The sequence below is a fragment of the Pseudozyma flocculosa genome (genome assembly GCF_000417875.1).
Source record: "Pseudozyma flocculosa PF-1 unplaced genomic scaffold scaffold00019, whole genome shotgun sequence".
NCBI classification, from domain to species: Eukaryota; Fungi; Basidiomycota; class Ustilaginomycetes; order Ustilaginales; family Ustilaginaceae; genus Pseudozyma; species Pseudozyma flocculosa.
Genome location: NW_006920887.1, coordinates 366,070 through 377,205, shown reverse-complemented (window position 1 = coordinate 377,205; position 11,136 = coordinate 366,070). Strand labels below are relative to the sequence as shown.

At 65.4% G+C, this 11,136-nt stretch overlaps 3 protein-coding genes across 3 annotated transcripts in view; all 3 read left to right on the top strand.

Moving 5' to 3' along the window:
* Positions 1 to 2,393: 2,393 nt before the first annotated feature.
* On the top strand, positions 2,394 to 5,718 carry PFL1_05382 (uncharacterized protein; the record flags this gene model as incomplete). Its single annotated transcript, XM_007882914.1, has 3 exons — positions 2,394 to 3,827; positions 3,959 to 4,516; positions 4,639 to 5,718. The coding sequence occupies 3 exons, from the start codon at positions 2,394 to 2,396 to the stop codon at positions 5,716 to 5,718; spliced, it is 3,072 nt and encodes a 1,023-aa protein (XP_007881105.1).
* A 1,012-nt stretch (positions 5,719 to 6,730) lies between these two features.
* PFL1_05381 (uncharacterized protein) lies at positions 6,731 to 7,738 on the top strand (the record flags this gene model as incomplete). Its single annotated transcript, XM_007882913.1, has 2 exons — positions 6,731 to 7,234; positions 7,367 to 7,738. The coding sequence occupies 2 exons, from the start codon at positions 6,731 to 6,733 to the stop codon at positions 7,736 to 7,738; spliced, it is 876 nt and encodes a 291-aa protein (XP_007881104.1).
* Positions 7,739 to 8,338: 600 nt separating this feature from the next.
* PFL1_05380 (uncharacterized protein) overlaps positions 8,339 to 11,136 on the top strand; it is a gene marked incomplete at both ends in the record, with an annotated part of 4,288 nt that continues 1,490 nt past the window's right edge. Inside the window, 5 exons of the mRNA XM_007882912.1 lie at positions 8,339 to 10,202; positions 10,295 to 10,478; positions 10,604 to 10,670; positions 10,794 to 10,867; positions 10,995 to 11,119. Coding sequence (XP_007881103.1) covers positions 8,339 to 10,202; positions 10,295 to 10,478; positions 10,604 to 10,670; positions 10,794 to 10,867; positions 10,995 to 11,119 — 2,314 coding nt within the window. The remainder of the gene's footprint in view (positions 10,203 to 10,294; positions 10,479 to 10,603; positions 10,671 to 10,793; positions 10,868 to 10,994; positions 11,120 to 11,136) is intronic.

Genomic DNA, 11,136 nt, shown 5'->3' with positions numbered 1-11,136 from the left:
CCGTCTCGTACGTACCGACCTACCGTACCTACCTACCTACACCTACACTACCGTACCGACCGTACCGTACGTACGTACGACGACGACGCGACGACGACGACGACACACACACACACACACACACACACACACACACACACACACACACACACACACACACACACACACACACACACACACACACACACACACACACACACACGCACACGACTACTGCTCCCCCGACTCCACCGCACAGCATACCCCCGCCCTCTTGTTCCCCATCGCCAATCTCTTCCTGCGCAGGAAGCTCTCACCTCATCGCGATCCCTTTCCTTTCGACTTCATCGTCGTCTCAACGCTTCCGTCGCCGCACCACGCATGCACGCATGCACGCACGCACGCACACACAAACGACACGGTCCATTCCGTCGCCACTTGTTTACACTACTGCTCGCTTGGAACAATTGCATCTTCTCGAACCCAATTCAGCCAAGGGGGGGAAGCAGTCGGCGTGTTCGATATCGGGAGACATCTCCCGACCTGTGAATGACCGTGGATCGTCTGGGTGTGGAAAGTGTCGAGTGACGAGATGGGCGAGCGCACGCGGAGGTGGGCGCGGGCAGGAAAGAGGCGTGGGCAGCGAGAGGCACTCAGCGAGGTCTTTGACGATTTCGTCCGCCTGCCTGTTAATATTCCCGCCCGAGCGCGGCGGTGGCAGCCGGTCGCCCACGCGAGGGACCCACCGACGGGATAGCCGTCCAGCAGGCAGGCAAGCCGAACCAGCGCGTGGCGGGTCCCTTTCTCCTTCTCTCTCTCTCTCGAGCCGGCGCGCAGGTACTCGCGATTCAGCTAGACAGGCTTGCAACACGTAGCCGAACTGGGCCAACACCGGGCCGGCGTGGCGGCGTGGCTGGGCGGGTGAATCCGCGCAAACGCCAACTCGAGCTCGAGTTTGAGCTCGACGTCCGCCCGCCTGCCCGCCTAGCCTGTTTCGGAGAGCAAGCTGCGCCAGCCTAGGCAAATAAAGCCAAGCAAGGTTGGATGGCCTGGAACCTTGGCAGGATGGCCGAGGCCAGCACAGCCAGCCTTAGCTTTTTGCGCAGAAGTCTTGCCTGCCTGCCTGCCACGCCCGCCCGCACGCGGAGCTACGCCCCGCAAGTGGCCCGACAGCGGTTATACGCACGCATACTACGACGGCACGGTCCGGCTCGCTTCGGACGCAGCGGAGCCCTAGCCTGCTTGCGTGCCTCTGGCTTGGCTGGTCGAGATCAGGCAGAAGGCCTGCTGAGCGGCACGGACTGTCGTGGCACGGCATCGCTACGCTGGCACGCGGCCATCAGGAGAGGGCGAGGCAGAGTAGCCGTAGGGCATGCGTTGCACCCGGCAGGGAGCGAGCAGGCAACGAGCAGAGGCCGTCCTCGGTCGGGGCGCAACAGGCCGGCGGGAGTCGAGCGCGAGGAAGAGAGGAAAACGAAGCCCGGCAGCGAGCGGCTGGGCGCGGCTGGGCGCGGCGCGACGGGTTGGGACGGGGCGTCGCATAGCGAGGCTATGGCGCGGCGGTCTCTGCGCGGCTTGGCCGGTGGGTCTAGGCAGGCAGGCAAGCAGGCAGACCACACAGGCAGGCCGGCTTGCTCCGGCCAGCTTGGGGCAAGCAAGGCGGCTGGAAGGCCGAGACAAAGCAAGCAAGCTCAGTCAAGCTCGAAGCCGCCGGCAGGCTAGGCAGGCGACCTGCGGCGGGCCGGCTGGCCGAGGAGGCCCGAGCGTACGTAGCAGGTCGGGAGGGAGGGAGCGAGGCAGGCGGGCAGGCAGGGCCGCGCACGCACGCACGCCCGCCCGCAAGCTCAAGCTCTCTGATGGTCTTCCAGCCAGAAGGCTAGGCTGGCTGGCTGGCTGACTGACTCTTCCTCCCGGCCCCTGCCTGCCTCTTCATTTTTTTCTTCTCTCTCTCAAAGGGCCCCGAGTCGGTCTGCCTTCATCGTGCGTCTTCTCTCTGCTTGCCCGCCGCTCGACGTCTGCGGGTTGTTGGAGCAGCTGGCTGGATCAAGGACCGGGTGGGTGCGAGGCAGCTGGAGGTGAGGGGCGAGGCTAGGGCAAGACAACCAGGCAGGAGTCGAGAGGCAGGCGGGCCGCAAAGCGCGTCAGGCAACGAGCAAGATCGCCCCGCTGGGCTCTCGCCAGATAGCAGACGGGCTCGACGTGTCGCCGCGCCTCCAAAAGGCGCCAAGCAGGGCAAGAGGCCTCGTTCGTTTCTCTCCTCCCTACCACCATCCACATCGCCGGCCCGGTCCCTCCTGCCACCTTCAACGCACCTCGGTCTTTCCAGCCCTGACCACCGCGCCTGCCCGCTGTCCGACCTCACCACGCCTCGCATCTGGTAGCTGAGCGGCAGCGTCAAGCTCGCAATCGCCGCCATGGAGGTGCTGCATCGTTCCGAGACGCCTCAGGCGCGCCGCAACGAGCTGCCTGCCAATGGTCCGGGGGATCTCGCGGGCATGGCGAGCCATGTGCCGATGGACGGAATCGCGACGCCGTCAAGGAGCCAGCCCAGGAATCTGCCCGCGACCGACAGCCAGCTTGGCGCCGATCCGGCTTCGAACATCGACGGACGCGCCGAGTATGCGGGCTATGGACAACTGGGGGAGGCCGTCGACCACTACCACAGCCACAGCCACGATCAGGCGCACTACGGAATCGACGGCCGTGACGAACGAGAGCTCGAGCCGCCACCTGGTCGAGTCCTCGAGGACCTAGCGGGCGCCCCCACAGCCGCTCGAACCCAGACGCCGTTCTCCGGGCTGCCCGCCCCAGCGTCACGCCCGACGACGCATAGCTTCGCGTCGCACATCACGCCGCTCGGACTAGCCGAGCCGATCCAGGGCCGTTTCCAGACCAGCAGCTCTGCGTTTGCTGGCATCGGCGACCCGCATGCTGGCCACTTCTACGCTTCCGACGGCCTCGCGCAGCGCAGCAACGTCTCGGACGTGCGTACGAGCCAGACGTCCGCCAGTGAAGGCAGGCGACCCGGCCACTTTCTTGGGTTGCCTCCCAACGTGCCCGAGATCAGAGCGGGCATGCTGTCAAGCATCGCTATGCCTCCCAACCCTCCTGCAACGACGGCAGTCACCCCACTGCGGCCCCCGGCGCGAAGGTCGTTGAGCACTCTCGACTTCGAGCACAAGCAGATCCAGCAGAGCGGCGACGAGCCGAGCTGGCTCACGGCGGCGGTGGGCGAGACTCAGCAGCATCAATACTACCGCGGCGAGGAGCGCAACGTCGGCGGCACCGAACGCGGCGCCGACGATGAGCGTGGCTACGCTGTGGAAGATGTCGCCAACGCCGGCAAGCAGCACGAGGCGGCTCCGGCATGGTCAGAGCCGATCAGGCGCCTGGAAGACGCCGTCGCAGGGCTGCAGACGGGAGAGTCTCGGATCATCAGCCTGCTGAGGTCGGTACGGCGCGAAACCAAGGAGCGCGACGACGAGCTGGCCCGCGTGCAGCTCGACTCCTGGAGGATGCTGCATGTCGCATTCGAGCAGAGGCAGGTGATGTACGTCCAGGCCAAGAGCCTCGAGCAGAAGGTCCAGGCCCACGGCAAGGCGATCGACTCGCTCCTCGCGACGGCCTCGGGCCTCGCTGCGTCCAACGCTGCGTCCAACGCTGCATCCAACGAATCGCAAGTGCGTGCTGATCCCGGTCTAGGTCTCAAGAAGGGCGGCAAATTTACGACAGCGGCTGGCAAGGCGCTGTCTGCGCAGATGGACGAGATCCAGGCCGGGGTGTCACAGCTGCGGAGCGCCTGGGGAGAGACGGGAAACGAGGTCAAGGGGCTAGGAAAGCAGATCCAGGTGAGTCGCTGTGCTGGTCTGGGCCCGTTTGTCGGTCGGTCTCCCGTGACCAGTGCCGAGACTGACATCGCGCTGTGGACCGTCGCGACGCGTCGTCATGCCCAACCCGAACCGCTCGCGGACCCACCCAGTCCCTCCAACATGCGATCATGGGGATTCAGCAGACCCTTGCTCTCAATGCCGGTGCCTCACGCTCGCAAAGCGGTGCCACCTCGGAACGCCGCGACCGCTCGACGTCGGCTTACCACCTCCAACAGCAGCAGCAGCATCACCAGCAGATGCAGCAACACGTGCAACTGCAGCAGCAGCAGCAGCAGACGGCTCGGCAGAGCGCGGCGTACAACCCACCCGTCACTCTGATGAGACCAGCACACCCATACTACGAAGTCCTGCCCGCGCTCAGCAGCCTGGCGGGCACCAGCGCGGCCAGGATGCCAGCCTCTAACCGGAGCGAACCCGCTCCCGTCGGCGCTGCAACGTCATTGGCGTCATCGCACCCTCTGGTCTCCAACCCGCTTAAACTCCCGAACCAGGGTCGAGAGGCGGGCGCTGCATCTGCACACGAGTATGCTGGAGCATGGATCGACGCCCTGGGCGTCGCCGACATCGTGCAGCCTGATGATGCAGCGCTGCCGTTGGATCCGTCACAATCCGGCATCTCCCTGCTGACGTCTGCGGCGGCGGCAAAGGTGGGTCCAACGGATGTGTAGCCTGCTTGCAGCGAGCCTCTCCCTTACTCGATTGACTGACAGGTACGAGCGTTATCTCCTGCTTTCCTTGTCGATCTCCTTACTCGCCGATCGCTTCCCAGTGCGAAGACAGCTTCTACACAAACTGCGCCCCAAGGTCGGAAGCAGCTTCGACTCGCGCAAGCGACGGCATCGCCGAACGACTGCAGTATGGCCCCGGCCCTCAAGTGCCTCTTTCGGCGTCGGCCGGTCCTCCGTCATCCCAGGGCCACGAAACGGCCAAGCTTCCGATGAGCCTCTATACCAGCATGGCGGCTGGATCTTCAGCGCCGCGCGCCTACGCGGCGTCCAGCAGCACCCTTGCTGAAGCCTTCGGCAGCAACCCGCCCCATCGTCCGCGGCTGGCGGCCGTTGATGCCTCCACTGCGTCACCGCGAGGCCGCAGCGAGCGAGTGCAGATCGGCGAGTCCTCTACCTTGGCTCGCTTCTTCGGCGGTTCGATGCCGGATGCACGCTCGAAAGAGGGCACCACCGAGCCGCTCGAGGGTGAGCGCAGCGGCGTGGCCAGCACTGCGGCTGATGTTTCTGCACTTGCCAGCTACGCCCGGCTGTCGTCGTGGGCTCCGGGCGCAAAGAGCCCGCTCTGCAGCGACCGCCAGGACGTGGAACGCTCGCGTCTACACAGGCAAGAAGTCGACGAAGCATCTGAACAGGCACATTCGGAGCGGACGACGGCTGCTGCCGAGGACGAGAACGCCAAAGCAGCGCTCGAGGTCAGCGCCTCGACCTTGCGGGCGGAAGTCGACGCCGAGGACGACGGCAAAGCCGTCGATGTCCAAGGCCCGCCAGCGGCTGCCGCATCCAAGCCGACCAAGCGTTGCCGAACGTCGGGCAGCAAGACCTCGACCCAGGCGCGCAAGAAGTCGAAGCGCGCCTCCTCGAAGGCACCGGATGCGCCTGCGCCTGCGTCGGCTCCTGCCTCGGCTGCTGCTGCGCCGGCGGCCGTGGCATCGGAAGAGGTTGTTCAGAAAGCCTCGTCGAGCCCGCTTTCCGTCGAAGAAGAGCGGCCGCCATCTCGAGAGTCGTCGACCAGGCGCCAGCTGCGCCAGCTCCCGCAGCGCGTCCAACAGCAGGCAGGGTCCTCCAATGGCGGCCGCAAAGATGACCGCGAGCGCACGGCGGCGCCCGGCAGCGAGGCCTGAAGAAGGTCACTGAGCTGCCGGAGCAGGACGGAAGCGGACGGCCGTCTGCCCGCTGCAAAAGGCCCGACGTCAGATAGGCACGGTGTCGGCCACGTTGAGATCGTCGTCCTCGCTCCCGCCTCTTCCATCGATCCGACCATGTCTGAGCTTCTTCCCTGTGCCTTGTCGTCGACTCTACCGGCCAGCAGCCTAGCGGCGCCAAGCCAAGCTCGAAAAAAGAAACGAACCGAGACTCTTCTGCTGGCGCATTTCCCTCCGACCGGCCCCTCTCTTCCCTGGCCGGCCGCAAGGCCCCCGTCGGCGCGTTTTGCGTTGCTTCGCCCAGCGTCTCGGAGCCTTTTCAACCTGCGTCTTAGCGAACCAGCCCTTCGGCGCCTTTTTTCTGAGCGTCGGCCCAGCAACGAGAGAGGAGGACCGTGTCGTGCAGCGGGGCCTAGTCGTCCATCCGGAGGAGCTCCGGAGGTGATGGCCGTCCTGAGCGGTCCTGGCTGATTGCCCAGCCAGGCCGGTCCTTGAGGCTGTCTCGAGGCCATGGCTCGCCCTACCTCGGACCATAACTGTGCCGGCTTGCTGCCATCACCACCGCCACCACCACCACCGCCGCTGCCACGCCTTCTAACCCCATTACAGCGCTGCCGACGCCCTGTCGTGCTCCCATTGAAGATTGTCATCTTCCCATTCTCCGTCATCCGCTCGGCCCAGTCTCACCGCTACCCCTCACCTTCGCGGCGCCCACAGCGCAGCACTGCTTCGCCGACCCCTTTAGCAACTCTCGACACTAGCTCATACCATCCTTCAACGAGCTCGCTGTGCTCTCCTGACCACGCCCGCCATCTTCGACCTCGATCGCGAAAGCTGCTGCGCCGCACACAAGGCCCAAAGACTCACCTCGACGGCCCAAACTCATCGAGCTGGGCTCGATCAGCAAGAACGCAATATCGCTGTACCTTCGCTGCGCAAGCCCACCCCCGGTTTTCCCTGTGCGACAGCGTGACCGGCCTGCCTGTCGACCATGGCGCACGACCACAGCTCCATGTCTGGCATGTCTGGCATGTCGGGTATGTCTGGCATGGACCACGGCGGCGCATCGATGGAGTGCAACATGCACATGCTCGGCAACTGGCAGACGACCAACATTTGCATCCTCACGTCGTCCTGGCACGTCCGCACCAACGCCCAGTTCGCCGGCACCTGCATCGGCGTCTTCCTCATCGTCTTCCTCATCGAGACGATACGGAGGTGGGGCCGCGAATTTGACCGCTGGATCGTTGAGCAGGCCGAGATCCAGCGCCGCGAGCGCAGAAGGGCCGAGAGGGAGATCCAGAGGGCGCTGGTCGAGGCCGAAAAGGCGGGCCAGCCCAGACCCCAGGTCGGCGAGAGGATCGACAGCATCTTCTTTGGTCTGCCGAGGAGCCGGAGCGGGCGCGCCAACCAGCTCGCCCCGCCGAGGTTCAGGCCGACAATGGTCCAGCAGGCGATCCGTTCGCTCTTCTACGGCTGTCAATTCGCCGGCGCTGTGAGTGCTCCGCCATGGCGAGGGTCGTGATCGCGAGGTGGCGAAACGTCGAGGCCCTTCTTCCAATGCTGACCTACCGAGATCTCCTCGTTCCTTTGCCCGCTTACCTCCTCCTTCCTCGACCACCCGCAGTACATCGTGATGCTCATCGCCATGTCCTTCAACGGCTACATCCTCATCTCGATCATCGCCGGCGGCATGTTTGGCCACTTCTTCTCGACGCTGGATACGCTCGGCAGCCCATCGAGCGAAGAGGAGCTCGACCACGACTACTCGCCGCACGCCAGGTCGACGCCGAGGGTCACCGCTGCGCGCGAGCCCACGGGCGTGAAACCCGACTCGATCGGCAAGGATGGCGACGCTGCGACCGACGACGACGACGGCATCAGCGTCGAGTCGAGCGATGGCGAGCCGGCGCCTCGGCGGGGCGTCAGGAGAAAGGCCGTCGGCCCCGATGCGCAGCAGCAGGACCACGTGTACGGCACCGGCACTTGCTGCGGTTGAGCGGCGGATGACTTGAACGAAACAAAGCGTCACGAACCCCTTCCACTCTTCCTCGATGATGATGGCGCGTGGCGTGAGGTGTGCGTGCGTGACTCTGTATGTGTGCGTGTGCAAGAGGCTCGAAGCTCGCGGCTCGCCGCCCTTCATGTGATGTCGTCGTGGAGCCAGACTTGGCGCGGCTAGGCCTGCTGGACTGACCAGCTTGAGCCTGCCGATCTCTGCGCGGCGGCAGCAAGAAACGGAAAAAGTAACACAACAGACTGGGCGGGCAAGCCAGACCAAGCAAGCAGCCTGCCTGCCTGCCTGCCGAGAGAGGGTCCATGCGCGTGGCCAGAGCGGCGGTCAACTGGCCAGAGCCGGGCCAGGCTAGGCCAGCTCCCTGCCTTCGACACCGTCACCCTGCCTCACTTCCGCCATCACTCTCCGCCTTCGCCCCAACAGCCTCGCTGGCGACCCCCACCAACCCATCTCAAACCCCACCTGCACTTTCGCCAGCCACTGCCGGGCTCTTCCGACCTCTCGCCTCAGCTGCGCGTCGAGCCCGCTCGCCGCGCCTTCCCCCCTTGTCCAGCCCACAACCACTGGCAGCATACAGAGGCCATGTCGAGCATCGACGGGGTCGACAAGTCGGTCGACCAGCTTCACCCTGCGGCTCAAGGCTCGAGCAGCCCTACACAGACCTCGATCGAGCAGGCTCAAACCTCGCATAGCACCGAGTCAGGCCCGGTCTCGGCACAGCCCGACGATAAGACGCGACCTTCGGAGGAGCCCGCCGCCGCCATGCGGTCTCTGAGCATCGCAGACACGCAGGAGAGCAGCGCAGCAGGCGAGAGCTTGGCGGCCGAGCCTAGCCCGGCGGAACACCCTTCGGAGACCACTGAATCGACTGCGACGACGACAGAACAGGCGCCGGCAGCTTCTCAGCCGGCGGCTGAGCCGACCGAGGCCGAAGCTTCTGCGGAGCCCAAGACGGACGACTCGACAGGCGAGGCCTCGGGGGCTCGGAGCGAACGGCTAGCGGACTCGATCGCGGCCGCCGAGCAAGCCGACGAGGCGGTCCAGCCCGCTGCGGCAGACCCGAACGAGAGCGACTGCGACGGCGTCGGAGATCCGCAGCGGCCAGGTGAGGAGATTCAAGAGGCGGGCAGCGGCGCCACCGCAAAGCGAGCCTCTATCGCAGCGGCGGAAGAAGCCGACGAAGAGACGGAAGCGCCGGCAGTAGAGGAGCAGGCTGGTGCTGCGCCGGCCGATGCAGCGGCCCACGTAGCGGCGAGCAGCGAGGGCGGCGATGCACCGACTACAAGTACGGAGGCCAACCCAGGCCGACAAGCCTCCGAACCGGATCGCACTACTCCTCAGCCAGAGGACCGGCCCTCTTCGTCTCCTGACACATCAGCCACAGCGTCTGCACCGGTCGAGATCGAGGACAAGGCTGCAGCCGCGGACCCTGACGTATCTGCCACCGCCGTCACCACGAGCACCCACGACCACGTCGATTCGCCCGCCCAAGGTGATGCGACAGCCCCGGCGACGCCCACCAAGGCTGCAACGTCCAACAGCGCCGACTCGGTCCGGGGCAGAGCGGCGCTCGCTGACCCAGCCAGCGTCGCTGCGGTGGCGCAGGCATTTGGACGCACATCCTCGGGCCGTTCGAGCGCCGAAAACAGCCGGCCCAGCAGCCGCACCGGCGTGGCATTGAGCCAAAAGAGCCTGCCTTCCTTCCCCAACGAGACGGGCGCCGCTGGTGCCGGCGATCCTAGCTCGGGCACGGCTTCGTCTTCCACCGACGCCGCTGCTGGCGCTAACCCCACCGCTTCGACGATGACGACGGCGACGAGTCCCGTTTCGTCGGATCAGGCCGAGGCCAAAGGCGATGGGACCCGCACTGAGCCTACCGGATTGCTCTCGCCCAACCCCACGACGCCCCTCGAGGGCGGCAGCGGGGCCGAGAGGCGGTCCAGCGGCAGCTCGGCCAGCGGCATCAAGATCGGCAAGGGCCCTCCGCCCACCACGCAGGCCAGCGAGGAGCTGCCGTTCGACTTCAACCGCTTCCTCGAGCAGATGAAGCACCGCAGCGCCGGGCCCGTGGGCGAGTACGTGCGCAGCTTCATCAAGGGCTTTGCCAAGAAGCCGTACCGCACCGCCGACCAGATCAAGCTCATCTTTGACTTTCTGGCGTTTATCTCGGAGCGGATGAAGGAGTGCGAGGTGTGGGCGTCGCTCAACGACGTCGAGTTTGAGAACGCCAAGGAGGCCATGGAGAAGCTCGTCATGAACCGCCTCTACCCGTACACGTTTACGCCCGCCGTCCAAAAAGAGGGGCGCTGGAGCGTCCAGACCGACGACCTCGAGCGCGACCGCATCCTCAAGCAGCGCATCAAGCTGTTTGGCTGGCTCAAGGAGGAGCATCTCGACGTGCCCGTCGGCGACCACTCGAGGGGGTTCATTGAGTTTTCCATCCAAGGTGAGCAGCTTGCAGCGCTGCGTCGCCGCCGCCGTCGTCGTATCGAGGCAAATGCCTGACTGACTCCGGTGTCTATGCCTGCCCGACCGCAGAGCTGCTCAAGATCAACCACTACAAGGCGCCGAGGGACAAGCTCATCTGCATCCTCAACTGCTGCAAGGTCATCTTCGGCATGATCCGCCATCTCTCGACCGAGGAAAACGCCGACACGTTTATCCCCGTCCTCATCTTTGTCGTGCTCAAGGCCAACCCGGACAACCTCATCTCGAACGTCGAGTGAGTGGTAGCGGCAGCCGCCTTGCCCGTCTCCGGCGCAGCGGTCCATCTCGACGGCCAGAGCACTGATTCTTTGCCTCGCCTTCCGCGACCCTGCCTTCCTTCGCGACCGCCGACAATCGCAGGTACATCAGCCGTTTCCGCAATCCGGAACGGCTCTCGAGCGAGTCGGGCTACTATCTCTCGAGCCTGGTGAGGCTTGGGCGCTCCGATCTGGCTGGCTGGTCCGCCTACGATTGCTGATCGATCTGCCCCTCGATCCCCTCCATTTCGCTCCACGCCGCTCCCGCCTCGCTTGCCATCGGCCCCGGACAGATGGGTGCGATTGCCTTCATCGAGACCATGGACTATACCTCGCTCTCGAACATCACGCAGGAAGAGTTTGAACGGTGAGTTGCCTTGGACCACGACGGCGCTCGGCGAGCGAGGGAACCTCTGCGGCTGGCCAGGCTGACACTCTAGCTTCTGCATGCCATACACACGACGGTCTGCGACCACGCCGCGCCGCGATCGCAGCAACGTCGAGCAGGCGGTGCAGGCCATCCCCGAGCCCGAGTCGCCCGTCATCCGGAGCGGGCCCAACGAGACGCCGCCGCGCATGCCCGGATCCAGCCTGTTTGCGCCCGGCGGCCAGCACCAGCGTACGCCCAGCGCGACC